Source organism: Grammomys surdaster, unplaced genomic scaffold (genome assembly GCF_004785775.1).
Source record: "Grammomys surdaster isolate TR1022 unplaced genomic scaffold, NIH_TR_1.0 211, whole genome shotgun sequence".
Taxonomy (NCBI): domain Eukaryota; kingdom Metazoa; phylum Chordata; class Mammalia; order Rodentia; family Muridae; genus Grammomys; species Grammomys surdaster.
This window is the reverse complement of record NW_021604656.1, coordinates 736,216-763,893: the sequence shown is the minus strand read 5'-3', so window position 1 is coordinate 763,893 and position 27,678 is coordinate 736,216. Positions and strand designations below refer to the sequence as shown.

The 27,678-nt window shown below is 47.7% G+C and overlaps 2 protein-coding genes across 3 annotated transcripts in view; one reads left to right on the top strand and one right to left on the bottom strand.

Moving 5' to 3' along the window:
• The window catches only part of Sema4d (semaphorin 4D), a 105,178-nt gene extending 99,993 nt beyond the window's left edge, over positions 1–5,185 (top strand). The window contains exons 17-18 of the mRNA XM_028772004.1: positions 3,612–3,709; positions 4,460–5,185. Of these exons, the coding sequence (XP_028627837.1) occupies positions 3,612–3,709; positions 4,460–4,486 (125 nt within the window). The 3' untranslated portion in view covers positions 4,487–5,185. The remainder of the gene's footprint in view (positions 1–3,611; positions 3,710–4,459) is intronic.
• Positions 5,186–6,606: 1,421 nt separating this feature from the next.
• Secisbp2 (SECIS binding protein 2) overlaps positions 6,607–27,678 on the bottom strand; it is a 33,669-nt gene continuing 12,597 nt past the window's right edge. For both annotated transcript variants that reach the window (XM_028772078.1, XM_028772079.1), the window contains 11 exons: positions 23,680–23,882; positions 18,599–18,721; positions 17,332–17,421; positions 16,284–16,416; positions 14,305–14,471; positions 13,438–13,576; positions 11,699–11,855; positions 10,695–10,915; positions 8,334–8,488; positions 7,813–8,002; positions 6,607–7,356 (listed from right to left, as the gene is read on the bottom strand). In XM_028772078.1, coding sequence (XP_028627911.1) covers positions 7,253–7,356; positions 7,813–8,002; positions 8,334–8,488; positions 10,695–10,915; positions 11,699–11,855; positions 13,438–13,576; positions 14,305–14,471; positions 16,284–16,416; positions 17,332–17,421; positions 18,599–18,721; positions 23,680–23,882 — 1,682 coding nt within the window. In that variant the 3' untranslated portion in view covers positions 6,607–7,252. The remainder of the gene's footprint in view (positions 7,357–7,812; positions 8,003–8,333; positions 8,489–10,694; positions 10,916–11,698; positions 11,856–13,437; positions 13,577–14,304; positions 14,472–16,283; positions 16,417–17,331; positions 17,422–18,598; positions 18,722–23,679; positions 23,883–27,678) is intronic.

Sequence of the window (27,678 nt, the reverse complement as noted above, 5' to 3'; positions counted from 1 at the left end):
TGGGGAAGATGATTAAACTTTTAACTGTTATAAGGTAAACTGATGTACACGTGCACACAAGCACTACAAATACCCACACACAGGTGTATATATGCCACTGTATGTACACATGCCTGCATATACACACACACATACATGCCATACATGCCATGTGATTACATGTGCAGGCCACTTACACAGCACACATTATATATGTATCTTGCCTCCCACTTTCCAATATGGGGCTCTGAACTTGTTACTAAAAAGACAGCTGAGGCTGGGGAGATGAGGCTGTTGATAAAGTGCTTGTTGTAACTGGATGGGTTTGTTATCAGACCCCTCTGATAAAGGGCCATCTTGGTCACAAATAGACAAGCAGTGACTTGGGACAGCATTGCAGGAGAAAACTGAGTGTGGAGTTGAAGCTGAGTGAGTGAAAGCTTGCTGAGTGAGCGACCTAGTTTGTGATCCCTGAGACTCATGTAGTAGGAACAGAGAACTGACACCAAGTTGTTCTCTGATGTCCACACGCAGGTAAACATGGGTGTGTGCTCTCAGTAGAAGAATGTAATAGTAAAATACCTGGGTGTGATGCTATGTGTCTGTAATCCTATTGCTGGGGAGGCAGAAGCAGGCAGATCCCTGGAGATCACTGGCCTAATAGCCTAGTCAAGTCAGCCAGCCCCAGGACACAGGGAGACCAAGAGGTGATATCTGGGATTGATCTCTGACTTCCACTGTGCATGCGTGTGCCAGGCACACACACCCCTTTCCTGGTCTACTTCCCATGTGGTGTACCTCTGCTGATTTCCAGCTGCAGGACACTTAAGTTACCATAAATCAACAGCCACTCACTTGAGCATTGAGCACACTGGCTTGTCATCTCTCAGTTGCCTCTTACAAGTGCCAACGTTGTCACTTTTGGGTAGCTTTTTGAGGCAACTGTTCAAGCTGCAGCCTAAACTGGCTTTCTTGTGATCCTCTGACCTCAGAATCCGAGTGCTGGGACAAGAGGTATGCAGCACACCTGCTTTGGGATGGCTTGTCACTTTAAGGGCAGAGTTCTGTCTTCATGTTGGATCGAGGGTCTCACTTCCTGTGTATTCTTTTATCGGGTGGTTGCTTTTTATGCAGTGTCTTGTGGCATGCCTCATAGAGTGAGTATGGAAGCAAACACTTTGAAAGCTTGTATCCCTCCAGTGTTAGTTTGGTTGAGTACACAGACTTCCTCACACACCATTTTGGCATCTGAGGGCACTGTCTGATGGTGCTGGCCTCTTTACCTAAGCTCTCTCCCCACTTTTTTGAGTCTCACTATGTATCTGTCACTTGAGGCCTTTTTAAATTTTTTTCTGGAAGCTTATTTTCTCAAGCAGTGATAATTCAAAATGGCTTGGTCTTTTCATACTTTCCCACCGGCGAGTTAACTAGGGAGCCCTTACCCTCCTGTTGGGAGCATTTTCTTGACCGTGTTCACTGTTCTCCATCTACTGTTCAGGATCTTTTCCAAGCTGGGAGTTGAGAGCCACTTCCCTAAGGCACCACTTTTCCTTTCCTGCCATCTCTTACCTTTTCTACTTCCTCATGCATTTTCTCAGCCTTACCTTCCAAACTATCAGTTCTTTTAGAAATGAAGCTTTTGGTTTTCTTGCATTTTGCTGGCTCACAGCCGCAGATCTTCTCTTTGCCTTAGAGAATATGAGCAGGCCTCATTCTCCCCATTTCCCTCTCCAAGTTGCCCTTTTCAGAGCGTGGGATCTGGACCAAGTAGCATCAGCATGGCTTGGGGCTCACTGGGAAGTCAGTGGTCAGAACTGCAGGGGTTCTGAGTCAGAACTGAGGCCCTCAGAAGTCCCCTGCTTGTGCATGGCACTGACAGAACAGGCTGGGGCTTAGCTCTTCTTAGCTTGAGCGACAATCCCCGCCTTCCCATGACTCTTACAGAATGCATGGTTTGTCTCTACATCAAAACCTAGCAGTAGTCCAGATGTGGGTAACTAACAGGGCACAGCCAGGCTTATTTGGGTTGGGGATTTAGAGACTTAACTGTAAAGAGGGCGGGGCTTCCTCCTTCAGGGTTGAATGTCCACTGGACCTGTCTGCTTTGTACCCAACCCAGAGACCTTTTGTTGTACGCTAGGGCAGAGGGAGGGTTGTCACTGGTTGGGCAGTCTTTTGAGCTGTACACACCAGAGCATGCTGCTCCTCCCAGCCCCCCGTATCTAGATGTCTCAGCACTGTACCACTGGCCTTGCTGTGAAGTGGTCTTGGGACAGCAGCTGTGTCTCACGGCTTTCCATTTTCCAGATCTCTGGCAGCTTCCTCTATTACTGTCTTCATGGTTTTACACACATACAATAAAAAGTTCCTCCACTGTCCTTTAGTGGGTTCTAGAGAAAATTCACCATCCACCTCTGAGCAATGGCCTGATATTTGGCCTGTGGCTTTCAAATTCTCACCGGGAGTTAGGACAGCACTACCAACAGCTACAAAGTCACCTTGCACAGGGGGAAGTGATTCTGTTCGTTGAAGCCCCCCTACCCCACCCCCACTGCTCACTTGTGCTGTCAGAATCAGTGTGCAGGGTTCTCAAGGATTGCTGGGAAGAAGTAGCTTCCCCCCTCTCCCTTTGGCTATTATGTCTGAGCTTCAAGTAGGGGGCCCCCATGGCACTCTGAATGAACTGGGGCCTTCACACAGGATGGGCTCATGTGCATGGAACTATTTCTCTCTCTTTTTTTTTTTTTTTCAAGACAGGGTTTCTCTGTGTAACCCTGGCTGTCCTGGAACTCACTCTGTAGACCAGGCTGGCATCGAACTCAGAAATTTGCCTGCCTCTGCCTCTGCCTCCCAAGTGCTGGGATTAAAGGCATGCGCCACCACCGCCCGGCCTCATGGAATTATTTCTGACACTGGCATAAGCAGCAGTTCAAGGACATGATGTATCTCACTCTATGCTGTGTTTTCAGCATCCAAGAGAAAGCACACTTAGGGGAACATGGAGAATGAGAGGCAAGGGACGTCTCCCCCAACCCCCAAACACAGAGCCATGCTGGCTTCCTAAAATCCTACCAAGTTTGGTAAGAGTGTTGAATTTTGAGCTTCAGGACCTGCTCTTATTGAAGGACCTAAAAGCTCACCAGCAAAGTGGGGGTCTCTGTCACCTGGCACAGCCATGGCAATAGGGCCGGTGACATCTAGGACATGACAATGGGCTGTGGAGGCCAGGTCCACTGGAGTCTTCAAGAGCAGTTACCAACAGAGCTGTGGCTGGGAGAAAGGGGGTGAGTGGAGACACGGACTTGCAATCCCAGAGACGAAGAAGCTGAAGCAGAAGGATTTCAAATTGAAGTCCACCCTCGGCTATAGAATGAGTTCAAGGCCAACTCGATCAACAAGGCAAAACTGTCTCAAAACCAACCAACTAGTAATGAAATGTAAAATTCACTGCTCCCCACAGCTCTGTTGTGGCCCATTCAGGCCACCAAGGGGATTCCCCAAGTGGGACAGGCCACTAGAGCAGACGAGAATGGACTCACCCTCCCACTCAGCCTATGGTGTGGTCCTGATGGACAGTATGTATCAGTAGCAACCCGGGGGCTGCAGAGCTGTGACCTCAACTTGTCTTCCAGAGACACTGCAGCAGGAAAAGTGGAGCCAGGAGCTTGCTGCGTGGCGTGCTGTAGCTGGGGAGCATGACCGGCTGATGCAGGGCTGGAGGAAGGCATGGGTATGTACCTGGCCACCAGGGAGCTTTCTCGGGTAACCGCTATTTTACCACTGGGCCCCTCTGACTCCTCTCAGCCTACAGACACATTCTGCTTCTCTGTTGCCCTGTGGGAATTCTGGGCTGTTACTGAGGCTAGTGGGATCAAGGATACGACAGTGGTGCAAGAGGAGACTAAAACACATTTTAGGTCACACACATAGGCCAGTAGCTTTTTTCTAGGTCCCAAGGCTGCCCCAGCCCCTGGAACTCACTGCTTTCGTGAGAGCAGGAGATGTTCAGCAGACATGCTGCTGAACATGGAGAGGTGGGGCTGTCACTACCTATAAGCTTGTGGAAGTGAAGGCATCCTCAGGAAGGGCGCCCTCACATAGGCTCAAGTCCCTGTGCTGCTCTTTGGCCAGATTTACTCTGGGATGGGCTGCCACACACAAGTGGGGAGTTTGAACCTTGGGGAGGCCTAAGTATGTGGGTTAGATAACTGCCAGGCTGTCACAGTGAGTGTCTTCTTAGGAGATGTCAATCATCTCAGCCATCGACCACAGCCCCTTTCTGAAGGCAGGAGCCTGGCTAAGCAGCATGTTTGAAGCTAGGGCACACAGTACTTTAAGAGTCCTTGGAGAAACCACTTGCATACTCTTAACTTTAAGCCCTAGGGGGTGGGTTCCACCATTCCACTCCAGAGCAGGGAAGGTCTAGTCTACTAGGCCAATCACTCAAAAACTACTTTGTATTTTTGTCTTTGTTTTGTAGGAAAGCTGCAGCAAGGATACCTTCTAGCCACCTGAGGCAGTTCTCGACAGATCCCAAGTGACCTTGTTGACACCAGCTGCAGACATACCCAGTGAAGGCACAGCACCTACAGCACCAAGCTATTGTGTCTGGGCTGGCTCCACACAGCCATTTGCCACAGCCTGAGTGTCCCTTCCTAGAGGCTGGGAATCTCTAGGCCTGAAGCCCAGTAGGCCTGAGACAGACCTTTTTACATTAGCTGCTTATGTAGCAGAAAGCTCAGTCTGCCTGGCAGAAACAGGCAGCTGAGAGGTTTAGGAGGCTCCCCCACCCAAGCAGATGACTGAGCAGCATGTGAAGGCTAACTGGATGGCAGCCACCCTGCATTCTCCCCAGGACTTCAGTGCACTCCTGCCCCTCCCCCAGAGTCAGCACAGCTAATCTCCACTCTGGTTCTGTAGATCTAAGTCAAGTCTGCTGATGTGGCCACCTAGTAAACAGGTTGTTCCAGGGTCTATACTGGGCTAGGAGAGGTGAGAGTCCATGTGAGAATATTTTGCCTTAAACCTTGAGTGACGATGAGGAAGTTGTTCTTCGATTATCTCAGAACCCAAGGCTATTTTCCAAAGCACAGTGCTTCCCACCCATTTACCCTGTCAGTGCTCCGCTTCTGAGGTAGAAACGCCAAACAGGTCAATTATGCAAACCTTCTGGTGCCGTATTAAACTGTTTTCCAGTGCTGAGTTAGCATGTCTTTAGGTCTTTGTATTATGGTTAATCTTTGAAGCTTGTGGGTGTGTGGGACGTGGGGAGGTGTGGCCCAGACCTGCTCAGCCTTTAATCTTGGCAGACAAGTCTCTTCTTGTCAATCATAAAACCTAAAACTCTGTTCATAACAAAGCCACCCCCTTCTATGATACCTGGAGACACTGCCTTGCTCAGCCTGCTCCATGTCCCAATTCTTTCTGGGACAAATGAGTCAGGTCGGGTAAGCGTCCAGGTGTGGGGTGAGCTGGTCCCTCCCGGGCTGGTTCTGGGTAGAGCCACACTGATGGTCATGTGTACTGTCCCCTTGTCTAAGCACTGCCTGGATCTGTTCACCATCTGGCTAATGCACACTACCCATGTCTGCAGCACCCTTAGACCCTTGAAACAGGAGTTTCTTGTGAACTACTTTCACTGGTTACATTTGAGGTGAAGACTGGATTTGCCAGGACCTGTCTATGGCACAAGGCAATCATACACTGAGTGGCAGAGGATGCTCAGGCAGGAAGTGTGTTTAGTAAGAGTCCCTGGTCAGCTGCCAACAAGAGTGTATTTGTGCTCAGTCTGGTGCTCATTCCTGTGACCCTGTCCTGGGCACCCCTGGCACAGTGGGGCCAAGAGAGACTAGCTGACTTCACCCGAAGCACTGGCTTCCACAGGAGTGCCAACAGAGTGATGGCACACCCAGGGCACCCCAGGAGGGGACCCATGAGGTCAAATGGGAAGGACTTCTGGAGGCAGAATGATAACTCAGAAGCCCACCCAAGGGCTCCTACATGGGCCAGGAGTCTGGATTAGCAGACGTGTGCCACAGACGAGGCATCTCGGGGTAGGAAGGCCTCAAATCATGAGACATTTCAGACCATATTTGTTCTATCAAATTTCAAAACTCTAGCTGCTGAATGAAGGGTTCTTCAAACAATCCCTATAAATTAATTTCAGAGCCTTTTTTTCTCAAATGATCTATTTCTAAACTTAGAACTTACTTGTGGCCCACTGACATGAATAGGAGAGAAGAGGAGGCAGTCTCCTGACCTAATTCCACCAAACCCATTTCCCATGTCAACATCAGGGTCAACAAGGGGTGAGAACTGGCCACAAGCTCTGCATGGCAGGCCACTCGGCAGCCATTTCTGACCTAGTCTTCCACTTTCTCTTCTCAGCTCAGGCCGCTCACCCCTCAGAGGCTATGTTGAGTGCAGCTGCATTCCTGACATGGGGCAGACTTGGGCAGAAGAGATGCAAAGGTCTAAGGAGTCCGTTAGTCCCTGGCTCTGGAGCTGGGCAGGATGACTGGGCCTGTCAGACTACCACAGTGCAAAAGAGGAACAACTCAGTACGAAACTCCAGTGGAACAACCTGTAAGGCTGACACCGCTCACCTACGATCATAATAGTCTGAGATCAAATTAAATAATCTTTATTCAAAACAATAAGCCCTCTTGCTTGCAGGAAAATATTCGAGTAAGCTCCACCCTCTAAGAAACCACATTCATCCTATGTGGATTTAAAAAGATCTGTAGATACCAAACTGAACCTACAAATTTGATATATACTGCTTCTTTGGAAAATAAAAACTAAAAGCATTAATTTATGTCAAAAAGTCATGTTAGAAACTAATTTTCTTCTGAGGCTCATCTTAGCAAATCCTTCAGCACAAAGTAGCAGAGCTCCACCCCTGAGGAAGGGCCCTCTACAGTAGTCCCCAGAGCACAGCTCCAGTTCCCCCCTCCCCAGACTTGGATGAGCGGCACTGTAACAGTGGGTCCTAGGCAGCCACAGCACCCAGGATCACGCTCTCCAGCGTTTTCCAGATCCAGTGTGCAGAGAGAACCGAAGCTGAATCACCAGGCTCTTAGGAAAGGTGCCCATCTGAGCACCCATCCTATGGACTCAGTGCTACACCAGGTGCTTCCTTTGTCCTTAGGCCAGAGAATTTCCAGCTCAACAGTCACATAAATACATCAGGCCAGTAAAGACTGAGAAGGAAGTCTTTTTCCTGCCTCCCCCATCCTTACCCAATACACAGACACACAGGCAAGAACTCTTCTTATAAATTCAAGTTCATCATCTGAGAGGTTGATGCCTCCAGTGAGTCCTCCAACTCCAGGGCACGCTGACTGTATGCTTCCAGGTGCTTTCTCCAAATCTCAACTGAAACAGGAGAACAGCCCAAGTGACAGACACTAATAGGTCACAAGCCTCCTTCAGAGGCAGGAATGAGTTACAGATGTTCACTCTGCTCAGGTCCCTGGTCAGCTCTACTCACTCCCCCACCCTCCCATCTGCTAGGCTGGCTCTCCCCTAATGACCAGCATCAATCATGGCCCCTAAAGAGCACATCTCAGTGGACAATGGACCTGAGAGAATTCCTGTGCCCTCCCCAAGTTGGTCTTAGGTATAGCTGCCTGTAAGCCACCTTTGTCCACACTTGGCTCAAAGTCTAAGAGCATCAATGGTAACTTGCAGCTTCTGACATCTGCTGACTAAGCTCTCAGAGGTGATGGGCAAGAGACGGCCTCAGTCCTGGCTAGAGCTACCGTGGCCTACTGCGGCTCATGTTAAGGCACCAGTGCCATGCTGTTCTCCTACCCTCCCCAGAGCACTCACTGTAGTGTGGCTCTTCTCCAGTGGAAGCTAGGGTGCCTTCTTCCGTGGACTGGATGGGGTTCTGCAGGGGTGGGCTGGGAGGGGTCTGAGGCCCAGGTTCTCCTGCCTGTTCCTGTCGCATCGTCTCCAACATTGTCTTGTATGCCTGTCGGGCTGCCATGGTCAGCTCAACCATCTTGTGGAACTGGTCCTTGAGTACAAGAGAGCACATTGTAGGATGGTTCCCTCCACAGCAAGGCAGAGGGAACACAGCTTGTGGGGTCTCCGCCCACAGCTGTTGCTAGATGTTCAAGCCCATGGCGTCTCTATTGGCAGTAAACCTAGAGTCAAGTTTAGGACCTTTAGGTGCTATTATGGGGACAAAGGCTACTGCTTTCTGAGAAGGTGCTGTTTTGGGATGAATTCCTCTTAGGGTCAACTTAACAGACGCTATGTCCTGCCTGTTGGTAAGCTCATGTCACAGGCCATGACCCCTACTTCTTCCCATGGACAAGGAGCTGAGAGGCTGGGGCTCCACTCACTTGGGCCCCGTCGTAGCTGAAGATCCCCACAATGCTGACAGGAACTGCTTTGTTCAGACTCCGTCCCAGTGCCTTGCGGTTGAGTGCAAACACGAAGGGGATGTTCTGCTCACAGGCGCAGTCAATGATGGTGTGCAGCGTGTCATCCAGCCCGCCTGCTCAAACACAGGTACACAGGACACAGGCTGATGAAACACAGCCCACTGACAATCACAGCAAAGTCAGCTGCCCACACCAAATTCCACCAGGAAGAATCACTCTCTAAGGAAGACTGCACAATTCCCACTGTGCTCAGAGTAAATGAAGAGTTAGCACCACTCTGTAACAGGCCACTGACCACTGCTTCCGACATATCAGCTGTGTATCGTCTCCACCGTCTTAAAAGACAAGTGCTAAGCCTCCCTTACAGAATGAAAACTGGACACTTGGATAGGCTAGGTGCCCACCACACTGCAGGGCAGTGCCTGGCTTGCACTGGATCCTGGCTCTTTCCTAGCACGGCCTGCTTCGATGAGGTACCAGCAAGGCCGACACAAGGAGGAGTTGAAGGAGCACCTTGCACAGGTAACATACCTGATCACTGGAAACCCAACACCACCTTGAGGATGACTCTCAGCAGGGGGAGTCAGGGTGCTGGAGCACACACCTCTATGCTCCAACAACAGCAAGATGGAATGAACAAATCACCTATTTACCTCAGAAATAGAAGACCACAGCAATAAACTCACAAAGCTCATAAACAGTTTTCAGAACACCACCAACAGCTAACGGAGCAGAACACCTTGACCCCTGCTCTTTCACACACACAACAAAAGGGACCAAATGTCAACTGCACACTGACCTTGAACCCCTGACACTTGCTCTTGGCACAGGATGATCTAAAGAGATCAAATGTTCACTCTACATTAATCTTTAACTTTAAAAGCGTGAAAACGGTGTGGGGCAGGGGAATGGGAAAGGGCAACAGGCTGCGATCCTGCCCTGTGCACTGCATTCTCCCTGGACAGCTGCAGGTTGGTCCTGGGCTCCCAGACTCCTTCTCACACTGTCTCTGCTCTAGAGCCTTCCCCTCAGGAAACTACGGAAGCACGGAGATACCAGCTCTCCTGACAGCCCCCTGACAAGGCAGGGATAGGCATGCACAGAGCATGCGACACAGACTGACAGCAACATGAGAAAGGGCTGAGAGGTAGAGCTAACAAACAGCCAAACCTGCCTCCCAAGCAGGAGACAGAAGACCTATCCAGGGGGCCTATGACTTGGCTCTCCTGGAAGTGAAGTTGTTAGAATGCTGAAAATGCACCAGGCAGTGGGAGCCAAACCACTTACTTGGGGCTATGAGAGGAAATACTCTAAGGTTTGTCCAAGGGTCAACTGCTGAGGTCTCTAGAGAGCAGGAAGCCCAGGCTTGCCTTTTCCATAAGCAAGCCTGTGTTGTGTGACCACTTCACAGTTTAGACTCTACCATATGGCACTACCAGACACACCGACAGCCTGGAAGGTCACTAGCTCCCTGCTGTGTTCTGGCTGGTGTTAATGGTGGAGCAGCGAGCCCAGCAGAGGGGAGCTGCTGGGTTGCACATGAAGAACAGCTGTTGCTGCTCCAAGGTCTGGGTGCCTCAGGCCCATGAGGAAACCTCCAGGTGTGGGATGTGAATGGTAACTGGAGATCATGGCTCAGGACTCGGTGCCGGGATCTGAACTCTTACCTCAGAGTGTGACTTTGGCTGAGTTGACAGTCACACACAGGAGAATGGAATAGGCCAGGGACATGGCTCATGTGTCCCACATATTCCCCTCCCTCGCAGTTCTAACTGGATGAAGGGGGTGTGAGTGACGCACGCTTTCGAAAGACTCCTTCCACCATGGAACCCAGGACACAGCATGTCAGGCAAGTCCTCCCAGAGTCATGATGAGAGGGCAGACAAGTTCACTATCACCTCACACACAACCTTCTTCCAGGCCAGGCCAAGAGATGGAGTACTGTGACAAACCCACATTAGCAATGATCGAGCAGAGGAGTTTATCACAGACTGAACAACTCTGCCACGAGACCAAGGCCCACCTGCAAGGGCTCTAGCAACCCCACTGGGCCTTACAGCTACAGCCTGTACAGCAGACTCACCCTACCCTGTTGTCAGAGGAAGGGCTGCTGGTTGGCCTCAGAAGAAGGCTTTTGATCAGGAGGGTTAGTTAGTGTTAGGTAGGGCTCAGCTGGTAGCACACTAGAAAGTGACTTCTCTGCTGAAACCGAAAGCAAGCTGCCAAGGTGCCCACTGACTATGTGCATGGCTCACTGTGGGGCAGATTACTGGGCACTGGCACAATAGCCTGTGCGCTGTGGGTGCTGAGGGCTGTCACCTTTAGATTGCGTCTTCTCACAGTTGGGAGAGATGATGATGCACTTCAGCTTCCTGAGCTTCAGGTGTTTCAGGACCTCTCTCAGCCCCAGCACAAGCCGCCGTTTTGTCTTGGCCTTGACAGGATCCTTCTGGTACATCCGGTCTTGGAAGCGCACCAGTTCCTTGAGCAGACCCGTAACACAAGCATCTACTTCTTTGCTAAGCATCTGACTGCAGTAGCTGAAAGGAACCCAGGGACAAGGAATGCAGACAGCATCAGACAAAAGCCATAGAGACACCAGCACTCAACAGGACCACGCATCTCCCTCCACCACAGGGGGGAATGCCATGGGAGGCCCTGCCCTTCGTGCCTTGTGCAGGTCCTATCCGGTTTCTCCTCTATGTGTCACCCTGCTCTGAAAACGGGCACCTGAACAGGCTGCCCTGAGGAGCCCTGTGAACGAGGAGAGGCATGGGCACTGCTGACTACTCATACCCTGGGGAACTACTCTGAAGCCAGGTATGGCAGGCCATGCCTGCAACTCCAGTACTCAGAGGCTGAGGAAGCAGGAAGGTGAGTTCAAGGCCAAGGCTAGCTTGGGTCACATAGTAAGTCTGTCTCCCAAAAAGAAAATACATAAAAAGGAAGGAAGGAAAGAAGGAAGGAAGGGAGGGAGGGAGGGAGGGAGGGAAAAGAGGAAAAACTGGATGGAAAAACAAAGGGCTGTGACACTGAACCTGGAGGACCCGCTTACTACCTCTGCCCCTCACCCTATCCCAACTTCAAACATGACTAAGGAAACCTCTTCAATCATTACCCGCAGGACAGAACCACAGAACACTGAACCAGAGATACACACTACAGTAGGATCCTATCCCCACTGCATAACTAGCTACCCCGTTGATTTCAAGCACAGGATTAAAATGCTTTGCACCAGACACTACAGCATATGCTGTTGCCCTGCAACAGGGGGAAGTCAGAGCCAGCCCCAACCCGAGCCCTAGCATCCAGTGCTCACTCACTCCCGAAACCTCCGGCTGTGGATCTTGGGGAAGGTGGTACTGTCAGGGGTAGGCTGGCAAGCCTCTGGGTCCCTCTGGAACTCTGTGCCAGCTGGCTCTTCTGACTCACCCTCAACCACAGGTGTAGAAGACACTGATTCTTCTGTCTTCTCTGGACCTTCAGAGAGGGGGAAAAATCACTTGTGCATCTCTGCAGGGCTTCACACAGTGGTGGGCCTGCAGAGCAGAAGGTCTTGGTACCAGAGACACACCAGCAATCCAACTTGCGCAGAGGGGGAAAGAGGAGCACTACAGCTTTAGGAGAGGCAGAGAGGCCGGCAGGGACTGCTGGGGTAGCCTTCTGGTCTTTCCTAATGCTCCCTCCCCTTCCCATGGCTCTGTCCTTACTCATTTTCACTGTGGTAAAATACAGAAAAGTTACCATTAAATGTGCAGTTCAGTGCCAAAATCTACCTTTTACTTTTGGACTCTAAAGAAAATTTAAAAAGCAAGGTTAGTTGCTAAGCACAATGGAGCCCACCTTTAATCCCAACACTCAGAAAGCTGAGGCAGTGATCTCTGTGTATTCAGGGCTGACTGGTCTATATACTGACATCCAGGCTAGCAGGGCTTCAAGTGAGACCCTGTTTCAAACAACAACAAAGAACCCTAGGGTTAGCAGCACACAGGAGGTTGAGGCAGGAAGACTGCCATGGCTAGGCTCAAGGAAGGCTTAGGCTATAGTCGGTTTAAAGCTAACAACCTCAGCAAAAACCAAAATCACAACAAAGACCAAAGCAACACAGAAAACCAAATCCTAAACAACCAACACAAACCTATGTGAGTGTTGTACTGTGGCCATGTGTAACGTAACACATAGAGTCAGTAAAAGCTCGGCATCTCCAACCAGTTACTCCCACAGAGCACCAGAGTGAAAGCAAGGTCACGTCACAAGGGACGGAATTCAAGAACACACTCCTCAGCCTGCTGTGGCAAGCACAGCACCCTGGGACAGGGCGGGAACACCGATAAGGCTAATTGGCTGTCACAGCTGTGACAGCAGAACACCGGGAGAGGTGTGGGAGGAGCTGCAACAGCTCACATGCTCCAGGAAGTATTTGTCATTTCCTAGAGACACCAACTACACTGTCGAGGGTAGACTCGTGTCCACTAGCTACCCTCTGCCCTTCCACACTGGGCACACTTACACAGCCCAATACATACAGTACTGGAAACAATGTACTGCGCCACGAGCCAGAAAAGGTGGTGGAGTCAGCGTGGCACATACCACAGTGCAGTGGCGCTGTGTCAAGGCCACAGTCCTCTGGTTGGTACCAAGCCGGGGCAGTACCTGGGGAGGTCTCTGGGCTGTTGGCTCGTGCTGTGCAGTCTTTCAGCTACACACATTTGCACCATGTACACTCTGAACATACAATCCATAGAAAGTCTTCTGAAAACCCCAGACACATTCATCTTTACGACACACTTGGTAAATAGCCTATGGTTGGAAATCCCAGCATCAACCCAAGACCAAACCTCGGGAAGGGGCTCCTCTGTCTGTAACGCTAGACTGTGGAAACCACATCCTCCAGGCACCATGCTGACTTGCATTTTACCACAAGGTCCATGTGGGTTTGGCAGAGTCCCAGTTTTTAACCACAGTTCACTATTCTCACAGTAGCTCCCACATGAAAGATTTCAGGTGCACGTACGCACGCACACACGCACACACACTCTCTTTCTCTCAGGGAAACAGGTACCTGTGGGGTTGTCCTGACTGGGGGTCTGGTTACTGGTGCCACTCTCCACATCCTGTGAGTCATCGCTGGCCACCGTCAGGCTCACAGCACTTTCTTGGAGTCGCTGCTGCATCCTCTCTTGCCGTTCTTTCAAAATTATCTTTAAAAAAAACAAACCGAACCAAAACAAAACAAAAAGCAAACCAGAACAGAACAAAACAAAACAATTAAAACACCTTTCATACTTGCAACTAAAAGATAAGCTCTTCTTCTGCCCAAGAAGTGTCCAAGTTTGGTTTGCCCAGCGCACCTAGTCATGCCTCCCTCCGGATGACTTGCTCCTCCATGCCACGACTGGCATGAGCAACACACAGTTGTCTCCGGAAACACAAGACTCAGGCCAGTTGTGTGGAACAAGAGTCACCCACCACAGACATTTAAACAGACACAGAGCACACACCGTAGGGCCAACCGTTGAACAGAAGGTGTGCAGAGAAACTTTCAGTCACTGGCAGAGTGTCAGGAAGAAGCATGGTATGTGAAGAAGGAAAATGCAATTCCCCCATGCCTGGGTGTCTGTACTGCCACACAGGAACAAGAAGACACTGTCTTTGCCTCACACCCACTGTCTTGTTATGAGGGTAAAGGATCATTTGCCAGAAAAAAACTGACACAATCTGGCACAAGACTGGTTTGTAATATAATCCTTAACAGTCAAAGGTGTGGGCTTGGGCTCTAGCTCAGTGGTGGGATGCTTGCCTACGTAAGCAATGCCCTGGCTTCATTCCCCAGAACTACTGGAAAGACAAAAGGGCTGAAAGTGGCAGGCAAACAGGCATAGTACATCAGTCTTCCAGTGTCTTGCTTCCATGGAACCAGTCCACATACCTTCTTCAGTGAGGTGGGCTTCTTGGCTTTAGGTATCTCCCTCTGCTTCCCCTTCTTCATCAGGGGGGCACTGGAGTCCAGGGGGTTGTGTGGGGTCTTCACCTGACTGGAGCGGCGCCCCCTCTCACCCGAGGAGGCATCCTTAGAAAGGACAGGCACTGCTCCAACTGCAACACAGGGGGATGCCATATGGTCCCTGGCTGGAGGACCTGGCCGGCTCAGCACAGGCCAAGGATTAATAACTGTACCTACTATCTTGTTCTGAGAACTCTCAGAATTTGTCTAGGCATGTCTCTGCCACTCCCTTATGGAATGTCATGTTAAAATAACTAGTGTTCCATCCACACAATATCACTCATGCAATCCCTGAGTCCCTTACACAACTTGTCCAGATAGACGACACTACTTCTAGGCTGTTGCTCGTTCACAGCACAGCAGCTTGCATCTACAGAGCCTTATCCTCATATGCTGCTGGGAGTGGACGTGTGGCTAGACAGCCCCTATTTACACCTGCTCGCTCGCCTGGCACCTAATGGCACCACTGAATCCAGCCCCTCATCTGGACCTCTCAATTGTACAGTTGAAAAAAGCTGAACTTATATAAACGTCACAGGAACAAGCCAAAGGGGCTGGAAGGTTAGTACATCATTTGAATGCTTGCTCTGTAGTCATGAGGATCCCAGCACCCGTGTACCAAGCCAGGCATCCTGTGCACATCTGTAATCACAACTCTAAGGGGATCAAGGAGGAGATGACTGAGGTTTGACAGTTTCTGGCCTAGCTGAGAATGGAGGAGCCCCATGTTCTGGGAGAAACCCAGATTCAAAAGAAATGGACAGGACAGAGTGATGGAGACTATCCAACACCCTCTTCTGGCCTCCATGCACCTGCACATGTGATATACTTGCACATCCACAGACCTACCACAGGAGTGTTCCGTTTGTACTGATTATACCCTGTCCAGAGTGGTGTCTGTGGTAGTCTGAATGAGAAAGGCTCCCACAGACTTACATATTTGAATGTTTCATCCCCAGCTAAAGAAAACTGTTTAGGAGGGATTAGGAGGTGTGGTCTTTTGAAGAACATGTCACTGGGGTGGGCCTGAGGGTTCAAAAGCCCACGACAGATCCAGTCTCTATTTCTGCCTGCTGCCTGTGAACAGGATGTAAAGCTCTCAGCCACTGCTCCAGCACCACGCTATGTCTGCTTCCCCCCATGATCATTCTGGACTAACCCTCTAAAACTGTAAGAGGGGCCCCAATGAAATACTTCCTTTTGTTAGAGATGCCTTAGTCAAAGTGTCTCTTTCCAAGCAAGAGAACAGTAATGAAGACATTACCCGATCCACCACACAAGGGAGATCCATGCATGCAGAACACAGTGAAGGCCCTGAGAAAATAGTACTTTACAAGGAGATTTTATGTCACAGAATCTCGACATCATGTAAGGGATAACTGGGCCAGCAAATGGTCAGCCAGTGGGAGCACCAGCCCTGCAATGACAAAGTGAGCTCCAGCCCTAGAAGCCACAGTAGGATCAATGGGCTCTGTTTGGGTTTTCCAAGACAGGGTTTCTGTGTACAGCCCTGGCCATTCTGGAACTCAGTTATTCGTCATTACAGATCATACTTAAATATATTTGAGGCTTTTTTGAGACAAGACTCTCACCATGCCCTGGCTGTCTTAGAACTCTCTATAAAGACCCTCCTGACTCATCTGCGTTTGTCTGTGTCTGTGGTGTGAGTAGACTGCTCTTCTGCACCACTATCCCAGCATCTTTCTGAAAAAAATGTTCCGTTTGTTCTGTTTTCTACTGGACTTGGTGCTCCTGACAATAATCAAGTAGACAAATGTTCAGGTTCCTTTCTAGACATTTCCACTCTCCGCCACTGTCCATGTTCATCCCAGCATCCTCTGTGGTGGTGCTAAGTAACTTTATGAGGAAGAAACAACTTAGAGAACAGCCTCTGGGGAGCCCACCTGAGAACACGACGGGTCTGGAGGACGGCTTGGCGTGCGGGGCATGCTGCTGCTTCTCCAGCGCAGCCAACATGCCCCCCAGGTCCAGCTGCACTGGAGTCTGGCTCTTCTTCCCACTAGTTTTAAAATCATTCTACAAAGTACAAATTTACAAGTTTACTCCTAATACTGTATTTTATATACCAAGATTTACATTTTCCAAAAATAAAAAGATAAAATTAACAGATATAAAGACTATAATTTTTTTTTCTTTTTGCTTTTGATTTCATTAAATCAAGTAATTAAAAATTCACAGCCGGGCAGTGGTGGCACATGCCTTTAATCCCAGCACTTGGGAGGCAGAGGCAGGCAGATTTCTGAGTTCGAGGCCAGCCTGGTATACAGAGTGAGTTCCAGGACAGCCAGGACTACACAGAGAAACCCTGTCTCAAAAAACCAAAAAATTCATATTATCTGCCCTCATTACTGTGGTTGGTTATTCCTTTCCATTTCTATCTGTATTTCCACTGTGAATTAACACCATATACTGACAGGTAAGAGATCAAATTTTACACGAAATCTTTGGCTACAGTAGTCTTTGAAGACAGGAATGGAGGCATTCCCTGTAATCCCAACCATTAAAAGGCTGAGGCAAAAGGACTGTTTCAATTCAAGGCCAGCCCGAGGTCTAGTGTGGGACCTTGTCTCAAACTAACAACCAACCAACCCCCACCCCGCCCCAACACAAACACACACAAGTAAGCACCCTCAACTACATGTCTTCTGGTTAGACTACAGCCTCCCTTGGCTCAGAGCTGCCTGGCTGGAAGGAAGAGTGCTCCACTCTTCGGTTCTAGGCAGTCTGTACCCCTCCTGATAGAACTGTAGTTACCAGGTCTAATGACAAAGGGGAAAAACTGCTTCAGCTTAATCATGACTCAGTTGTCCTCCCCGGAAGAATACAGCAAAAGAAATCCCTGCGCAAAGCCTTCTGGAAAGCAGATTCTCTCCAGTTTGTGTACCAGGACAGTTACACCCAAAGCAACAGTGGCTGTAATCTTAAACTGACCTGCGTCTGCTGTTTACTGTGAAGTTTTGGGGATTCCCCTCTGTGTCTTCTTTCAGATGCAACTGACAGGATGGGGAATTCCTCAGCATCCTGAGGAAAGAAAGCACACCGTCAGCTTCCTGCATGGGTGATCTGCACAGCGTCAGTGTCCTGCATGGGTGAAGAGCAGCTGCACACAGGCTTTCCCCGACTCACACCTTTTTCTAGTAAGAGCCACAAAAATTCTCAAAGGTGATTATTACACAACATCTTCAAAATACTACCATGGAAGTTTCCACTTTAACTAAGTCTTGGAACACATTTTTAGATCACAGTTCTAGCTGGGCAGTGGTGGCACACGCCTTTAATCCCAGCAACTTGGGAGGCAGAGGCAGGCGGATTTCTGAGTTTGAGGCCAGCCTGGTCTACAGAGTGAGTTCCAGGACAGCCAGGGCTACACAGAGAAACCCTGTCTAGAAAAACAAAAAACAAAAAAAAAAGACTTCAAGAAGCACAACATTTTGCCCTACACATAACTGCTATTCTGGAATGTTCCAAGACTCCTTGGGAATGACCTTTCTAGTTCCGTGGGGATGTCCTGGCGGTTCCTCTGGTAGATCTTGTGCCTATACAAACAGCAAGGCTCCCAAGTCGGGTATGGAAGAGTGAAAAAGACAAACAGGCCAGTGTGAAGAACAGGCTGGCTCTTTAGTGTATGTGAACACGATCATAGGAAACTTAGAACAACAGTATTTCTGCAAGTTATTACGTGGGATTCTTCTGCCTGGGGTCTATAAGAATCTGATGGAGTTTTAACTTCTCTTTACTAGTGAAGAATCTCACAAGACATTTGACAAGAAGGCGGCCTGTGAAAGCTGGCACTGGAAAGGGAGGAACACAAAGCAGGGCAGAATAGGGATGAGCAGCTGTTAAACTCTAGCCAGTCCTCTCCAGCGTCTGCCTGCTCAAGAGCTTACCCAGAGCCCTACAAGATAGCCTGGGAACAGGTGAAAGAGGAGGACAGTGTTCATTCTCTTGTGATTGACAGTTGTCATGTAGCCCTGGCTATCCTCTAGGGTCACACTCTGTGGAGCTGATGACTTTCCAGTCCCAATCCTCCTGCCTCTGCCTCCCAACTGCTGAGAACCCAGGCCTGCACTACCATGCCGGGGACTCTTACATTCTGGAGCAGCATGAAAAGGTTTGCTAAAGAGGGCACCACAGATCTTCCATGTCTAAGAAAACCCCACACATTTACCACACAAAGCTCATAAGTAAATACACATACTTCAATCCTTGGTGGCTCCTGAACAGTCAGGACTTCATAACTTGATTTAGACTTTTCTTTCTTTTTCTTGTTCTTTTTGGAGCTTTCGTTTTGTTCAAGTTCACCTCCTTGTGATACTTTGGCCTAGATAAAATAACAAAGAAAAGAGGCTGGCTCAATATTAGGTACTCTTCCAGAGGTCCTGAGTTCAACTCTCAGCAACCATATGATGGCTCACAACCATCTTTAATGGGATCTGATCCCTCCTTCTGGCATGCAGGTATACATACAGATACATACCTCATATACATAAAAAGAAATCTTAACAAAAAAAAAAAAAAAAGGAAAGAAAAAACTGTGGAAGATTACAGTATTTAGTAGACTCTGTGACCCGTGTCAGAACAAAATTAAAACAGCAAGTGTACTGCCTTTCTGGAGACTGGCCCTGGACATGACTGAGTTGAGCACCTTCAGAGGGTCAGACTGTCAGGGAGCTGCTCACAGTCATGTGTGCTGTTCTTGCTAGCACAAGGCAGGTTCCTCTCATCTATATGGGCACAGACTCCCAGGAGCTTCTGAACAAATCCCACCTGACCTGCTGGGCTGACCACCACTTCCACAGGCTCCCAAACATGCTGCCCTCACCTGAGGCTGATATGCCCTGGCTTTGGGCTTTTACTTACTACTTATGCATGGACTGGTCGTTCTGTCTGATCCAACTTATTTCTAGGCTACTCCTCCATCTATCTGATGCCTTTCCGAACTTTCTCCCGGGAGTGCTGCCGACTACTGTGCTCTGTATCCACACAAGTTCATCCTTTCCTCCTTCCTCATCAGACTGAACGCTTTCAGCACTAGGACGCTTCCTGGTTTTGGAACTGCTCTATCCCAGCAGAGTTCCTGCCAGGAGTAAAATGCTTGGTAGCTATACAAAGAATGAGCAACCTTACTAACCCAAAAAGACTGCCTGCTATGTTTAAGTAAGAAAGTACAGTTTTTAAAGGATTGTAAAAAAATGGCAATTATGGTTTGCTTGTTTGATTATATGAAGGTCTGGGCTGTAACTTGATGGCAGTGCATGTGCCAAGTCCTGGGCTGATTCCCCGATCCCAAAGTAGGGAGGATACAAACATAAAATGAAACTCAGTGTCTTAGTCAGCTTTCTATTCCTGCACAATATCATGGATGTTACTTACTGGCTTGCTTCTCCTGCCTTGCTCAGCTTGCTTTCTTATAGAACCCAGGACCACCAGCCCAGGGATGGCACCACTCACAATGGACCCTCCCACCCTTGATCACTAATTGAGAAAATGCCTTACAGCTGGATCTTATGGAGACATTTCCTCAAGGGAGGCTCCTTTCTCTGTGATAACTCCAGCTTGTGTCAAGTTGACACACAAAACCAGCCAGTACAACTGACCCTTTGTCAACTTGACACACAAGCACATCACTATTAAGCCTCAGCCCTTACTTTCTTATTCACCCCCAAGATCTAAATAACTTTAGAAGTAGCAGTCTTTATAAATTCCTACATATTAAAATTTCAATCCCTTTAAAATATCCAATCTCTTTTAAAATTCTAAGTCTTTTTACAATTAAAAGTCTCTTAACTGTGGGCTCCAGTAAAATACTTTTTTCGTTCAAGACAGAAAAATACCAGGGCACAGTCACAATCAAAAGCAAAACCAAATTCTAACTGTCTAACTGTCTAACTGATCCATGTCTGGGATCCACTCATGATCTTCTGGGCTCCTCCAAGGGCTTGGGTCACTTCTCCAGCTCTGCACTTTGTAACACACACCCTGTCTTCTAGGCTCCAGCTGCCTGTACTCTACTGCTGCTGCTGTTCTTGGTGGTCATCTCATGGTACTGGCATCTCCAAAACACTGCTGTCTTCTGCTGCAACTGCACTTTCACCAATAGCCTCTCATGGACTTTCTTCATGGTGCTAAGCCTCAACTTCTCTGCAAGTTCTCTTCAGTCCTGGGCTATCAACTGCAACTGAGGCTGCACCTTCACCAATGGCCTTCCATGGCCTCTCACAGTGCCGAGCCTCAGCTGTTCTTCATGACCCCTTCAGTCTTTAAAACCAGTACCACCTGGGTGACTTACACATTACCAAGTCCTGCTGCAGCACAAGGTACAACCTTGGCTCTCTCTCTCTCTCTCTCTCTTTGTGCTCTCAGAAAACTTTCAAGAAGATATCACCTCAGTGAGGCTGGTCTCTTCTTAATCACTGCTAATTTCTTAGCTCCAGCTAACCAGCATCGATCGTCCCAGTAATGCAAAGGTTTTGCTTTAGTAGTTCTGATATCTTGTTAATCACAGCTGATTCTTCAGCCTCAGCTAACCAAAACCACACAATCTTCACAATCAAAACAGCAATGGTCCTGACAAGAGTCTTTAATCTTCCCTCTGAAATTTCACAAGCCAGGCCTCCATCTTCTACACTGTTCTCAACATTATCTTCTAAGCTCGTACAGAACATCCCACAGAGCTCTTAACATCCCAATGGCTCTTCTAGCTCAAAGTCCCAAAGTCCTTCCACTGTCCTCCTCCAAACATGGTCAGATTGTCACAGGAATACCACACTATGCTGGTACCAATTTGTCCTAGTCAGGGCTTGTATTCCTGCACAAAACATCATGACCAAAAAGCAAGTTGGGGAGGAAAGGGTTTATTCAGCTTATACTTCCACATTGCTGTTCATCACCAAAGGAAGTCAGGACTGGAACTCAAGCAGCTCAGGAAGCAGGAGCTGATGCAGAGGCCATGGAGAGATGTTACTTACTGGCTTGCTTCCCCTGGCTTGCTCAGCTTGCTTTCTTATAGAACCCAGGACCACCAGTCCAGGGATGGCATCACTCATAATGGGCCCTCCCACCCTTGATCACTAATTGAGAAAATGCCTTACAGCTGGCTCTCATGGAGGCATTTAATAAAAGGAGGCTCCTTTCTCTGTGATAACTCCAGCTTGTGTCAAGTTGACACACAAAACCAGCCAGTACACTCCAACAAAACCTCTTCTGAACCTGTTTATTTCTTGAAGCCTGTAGCATGATATACAATAATCTACTAATGCTAGCTTCTCTGAAGGGTGGAAATGAAGAACTACAGACAAGGGCCTGGGCCCAGGTTCAATCCCAAGACCAAACTGAAAAAAGTAACTAAAATTTAAAAGAATTCAAAGAGGTATGGAAGAACACTCAGATAACTGACTCTCACAGTGACGCGTGCCATTTGCACAGGAAGATTTCACAATGGAGAAGAAAGTGTATCACTCAAAGCAGGACTGTCCCAGCTGCAGGATGCGAAACACCCCCACTAGGCCTCTGGCCACATGGACCTGGACCAGGCATTTATCCCACTGGTTCTGCCTCCCAAGAGCTGGGGTTGTATCAGATGCCATGTTGGTCAAGCATGGTGTCTAACTTTTATTACAATATTTCTAAAATACTTTTTGTTCAGTTCCTTTCTTTCTTTTGAGGCAGGGTCTTAATGTAACTCTGGCTGTCCTATAACTCACTATGTAGACCAGGCTGTCCTCGAGCTCACAAAAATCTGACTGCCTCTGCCTCCTAAGTGTGTGGATTACAGGCGTGTACAATGTAGGAAACAATTGTTTTAAGTATTCTGAAACAGATTCACTCCTGTGAGTTTTCTCACGGTGGACACATGACCAGCTACCTATCTGTCCTGCCACCATGCCTGTTATGCCATAATGTACCCTCAAACTCTGAGACAAAGTAAATCAAACCCTTCCTTCCTTGAAAGAGAGAGAGAGAGAAGCTTAATTAAAAAAAACCTGTTGCTGGGCAGTGGTGGTACACCCTTTTAGTCCCAGCACTTGGGAGGCAGAGGCAGGCGGATTTCTGAGTTCGAGGCCAGCCTGGTCTACAGAGTGAGTTCCAGGACAGCCAGGGCTACACAGAGAAACCCTGTCTCAAAAAACCAAAAACAAACAAACAAAACCAACAAAAAAAAACCCTGTTAATTAGAGGACACAGATCCCTCACCATGTCTTAGGACACTGGCTTAGATGACAACCTAGAAGCTACAATCACCAGACAGAAGGCTCCTCTGCCACCTGTACTCAGTCACTAGAGAAGGCCAAAAAAAGAGACTGATGTGAGTTCCAGGCCTGAACTGCCATGTGTGACCCCTACCTCAAAACAAGGAGGGGATAATCTACTCTGAAATCCAGGTAAACTTAGTATCTTGTGATGAAATCTGAAATTCAATTATTTTACTACCATTACTTTAGTCACGTATATTTATTTAATTGCAACTGAAAAAAGTCTGAAGAGAAAAGAGGCATCAAATACATATCAGAGCAGAGACTTAAAGGAACATCTTTTCTTCAAAGAATTCAGGAGCTGCGAGTCATGCTGTGGCAGTCCCAGCATGTCCAAGGGACAAGGGTGTTCTCTCTGCCCCATCTCTGTCTGTCTGTGTCTCCCTGTCTGTCTGTCTGTCTGTCTGTCTGTCTCAGGAAACAAAAACATAAACACTCAGCCCAGTTGCAGTCTCTTCGGACACCTCCTCTCCTCACATAGAAGAGCTCTCTTATTTCCTCACTAACGTCCCATTCTTTTGTCAAGGCTCAAGTACAAAACGCTCAGGCTGGTTGGTATCGGATAGACCACACAACTCTCTGAGAGGACCCAGGAAAGATGGTGCCCAGCTGGGGCTACAGCAGATCCATATATTTGACATCGAGGCATGCCTTGCTGTCCCTTTTTCCTATCGTGGTACATTTCATGTAAGGTAAACTACCATCCAATATGCTTAAGTGTGTAGGTCAGTGGCATTACATATATACACATTAATGTTACCAGGTAACTCCAGAGCTTTCTCAAGTCTGTCACCATTAAGCACTAACTGCCCACTCTTTTCCCAACCTGACATTTAACCATTTTAACTGTTTTTTTTTTTTTTGTTTGCTTGTTTTTTTTTTTTGTTTGTTTGTTTTTTGAGACAAGGATTCACTATGTGGCCCAGGCTAGCCTTGAATTTACAATCCTCCTGTGTCAGCTTGCCAAGTGCTGAATTATAGTTTTTGTCACTGCACCCAGAGCCATCCTTGATATAGTAATGCATACCTTTGGAGCAGGGTGAAGACGCTTTTCCCTGTTGTAGGAAGGATCTGAAGATAAAGCCTCAGATGTCACACTAGCATTTTTAGCATCAGCTGATGAAGAAGTCTTCTTTAGGTTTATCATGGAAGTCACATTTTCAGTCACTGCTGTGGAATCTGAAGACACTGTCTGCCGAACAATATAACCCATTGGTGTCCAAGACAACTCTGCTTAAAGATAATCATAATTACTGAACAATTTCAACAGTAAGCCAGAGTTCCTTGATTACTCAAACATGCACTTAATGTGATAATTATTTTATTACTTTACTCACAGCATAACAAAAATGACTGTATCAGCTAGGTGGTGATTGTAGAGAGAATATCTTGTGTACTGGATGGATACATCATCTGTTAATTAAAAAGCCTATGGCCTATGGCTTAGGCAGAAAATAGAGGTGGGACATGTGGGAGGAGAAAGAATTCTGGGATAGAGTCAGGTGGGAAATTGGCCTGGGAAGATGTGAAGGGAGAGATGCATGGTCCCTGAGCACAGGTAACCAGCCAACATAGCAGAACGTAGGTTAAAATAAATAGGTTACCTTAAGTTCTGATTCTAGTCAGAGAAGAGCCTAGCTATACAGCCAAGGTATTTGTAAATATGTTCTGAGTCTGAGTCTTATTTCTAGGAGCATGGGGCTGGGAGAAAGAATCGGGCCCCAACTTCAACAAAATGGCATTCAACTTATGGCAATTAGAACCCAAGTTTACAACATGAAAAGACCTGGGTAAAAAGCTGGTTAAAAAAAAAAGTCAGTCTAGCAGGACACGAGGTCTGGTCTCTTAAAAATAAATAAACAAATAAACAAATAAAAACAGGCCAAAAGCCAAAAGCTTCCAGAAAGCACAAGACAAGCTGCAGGGAAGTAAGTTTCCTGGCCAAGGAGCAGGAGCCTACAGAGAGATAGTTTGGAAGGTGGCTTCTTAAAGAAGCCCCTACTAAATTTAAAAGCAGAACACGGAAGTTGGGGCTTCTCCCAAAAGTAGAGTGGCCCAGGGGGAGGAACCAGGCTACAGTTTCCACCCAGCAGATGGTAAAATCGGGAGACCTCCTGGAGACCATAGCTGCTAGATAAGCCACTTCAGGTTCTCCCAAGCTTGGCATGGTAAGTCAGCCAATCTGTACTACAGGAATTAAAGCTTTGCATTCAATGTTGGGCAAAAATGCAGCCCTAGGTTCACTGCTAAATGTGGAAGGCCTAAACACCTCTCCCTGTAATCTAAGGGCTAGGGGTGTAGCCAGGCTGAGCTTCCTAACAGCAAACATAGGAGACAGAGGCAGGTAGCTCACTGTGAATTCTAGACCAGCCTGGTCTACACTGTAAAGTCAGAATGGGACCTTCTGCTGCCACTTGCAAATGACAGTCAGATTCAAAATGACACATTTTTTTCCTTAAGGGTTCAAATGCAGGTTTTTGCTTACTAAAAAGTAGAAATGTCATTAATAATTTAAAAAATAAATAGATATCAAGCTTAAATTTATATAAAGAGAAACTGGAATATAGGTATATTTATAAGGTATGTCTATAATTTCTGTTGTAATTTCAAATTAAAAGACAATGCTTTTCTGTTGCCAAAAAGCATTTGCCCTAGGAAAGATACATTCTGCTGTTCAATGTGAGGACCCAGAGTTGTATCTGGGACCGAGCTGTTCTGCTTTACCCAACGAAAAAGAAAGCTATGTTCATAAGAGCTAACACGGGGTAGAATTTCAAGCTCCTCTGAGCAGACAGCCTGTCTCCTTGGAATGTGGGGCTCCCACAGAGAAGTAATGGCAGCTCATGAGAGCTAACTTAAAAATGGGTGTCAGGCTGGTGTGAGCAGCCAGTCTTTATAGCCATGGGCTCCCACAGAGAACTCGACCTTGTACATGGCACATACTCAAATCAAGTAACAGTCTCTACAGATACATGATGGCTTGGGAATATGCATAAACAGTAAATGGAAGGAAATCTGAATTACGTTGAATATAGAGAAAGATATTATTTTTTTTAAAAGGGGGATACATAGATCCCAAATAAATAAATTCATGCCTTTGATTAATACTTTGGAGACAAAGGCAAGGCAGATGGTTTCCTTCTGAGTTTGAGGTCAGCCTCATTCTACAGAACAGATCCAGGTCAGCCCAGGCTACACAGAAAAGCCCTGTCTTAATAAATAATAATAGTTGTTACACTTGCATTAAATTTGTATCTGAAAAAAAAAAGAAGAGCCTTTCATTGGACTAAAAAGAGGAATTGTTTTGTGTTTTTTTTTTTTGAGGCAGGGTTTCTCTGTGTAGCCCTGGCTGTTCTGGAACTCATTCTGTAGACCAGGGTGGCCTCCAACGCAGAAATCCACCTGCCTCTGCCTCCCAAGTGCCGGGATTAAAGGTGTGCGCCACCACTGCCTGGCGAAAAAGAGGAATTGTTGAGGTTTGGTCTTTTGCTATGTACTGTATTAAGTACTGGGCCCCAGGTTGTATTTACACCTTTGATCTCAATATTGCCCCCAGAAATGAGAGAATCTGCATGTAGACTCAAGTGATGCAGTGTTACCTAGCCTCCCAAGTTCTCCCTGACTGATGAATAAAATTGCCTACAGCCTGTATCTGGGCAGGAGACAGGTGGGGTTTCTTGGTTCCTGTGCTTGGTATCAGAGGCAGGGACCATGAGGAGAGAGAAGGTGGAGAGAAGACACCATGGGGTAGATAAGTGAATCATAAAATCATGGCCACGAGGACTGGCCAATTGTAGTTAGGAGCAGCCCAGATGAACACAGCAAGTTATAACTCGGGGTTATTGACAGGGAAGTAGACATGATAGTTTAGAGGGTAGATATGGGGCCAGCTCTAGTGCTGATTAAGGCTTATTATAATATAAAAGTTGTGTATCATAAAAGAGGGAACTTCTGCCCCTAGACCAAGCAGAGAGGGACCACCCAGAGCCTTCTCTGACTGGTGATCTGAATTCTTGCTTAAGCTGCGAGGCTAAGCACTGAAAGGGAATACAAATAAAAGTTAAAAATATCTCTCTGGGTTCCCTGAGGGACAAGCCTGACTGCATAGGGGTTGATGTCAAAAGTATCCCCTCTCCAGGAAAAAGACATCGGGATGGGTATGGCCCTCATGCCTCACTGGACAACAATAGGGGGACCGGAGCCATTACAAAGTCCCCTTCAAATACTGGAGGTCAGGCCTCTATCCCCACCTTCACAAGATTAGACTCGCCACAGCCTTTCTATACTTAGAGAAGGGAGAAGATGTCGTGGGCAGCCCTGCTTACACACTGAAGGCCTTAAATCAGCCATAGGCCTAAATTCAGCCATAGGCCTGTCATACATGTATACTAACACCAAGTCTTGGGTTTCTGTGGAAAAACATTGAAACAGAGGACTATAAGCTATTGTAAACAGGCAGCTTTTGTGGAAATTTACCAGCCTGAGTAGTCATAGGCCTTGTAAATAGGTAGCCTTGGCAGATAATAACAACTTAGATAAGGACAAGTGAATCATAGACAGTCATAGCGATCTGTCCCCTGAACCTTCACCCAGTGGATACCCTGTTCTGAAAGATATCTGTACCCCCCTGAACACCCACGCTCCAGTGTCATCCCCTTCCTCACGTTCTGCCTTTTTGTGTTTATAACCCCTGTGTGAATAAGTAAAAATTATGATTTGATTTTTTTAAAAAAAGTTGTGTATCTTTTATCTGAGAATTGAATAACCAAAAGCAGGATAGAAAACCCCCACTGAGATTAAATATTTTCTACAACAGGTGGTGGTGGTGGTGGTGGTGGCGGCACACGCCTTTTATCCCAGCACTTGGGAGATGGAGGCAGGTGGATCTCTATGAGTTTCAGGCCAGTCTGGTCTATAGAATTAGTTCCAGAAAAGCCAAGACTACACAACATATCCTTGTCTTGAGAAACCCAACCCAACCCAACCCAACCCAACCCAACCCAACCCAACCCAACCCAACCCAACC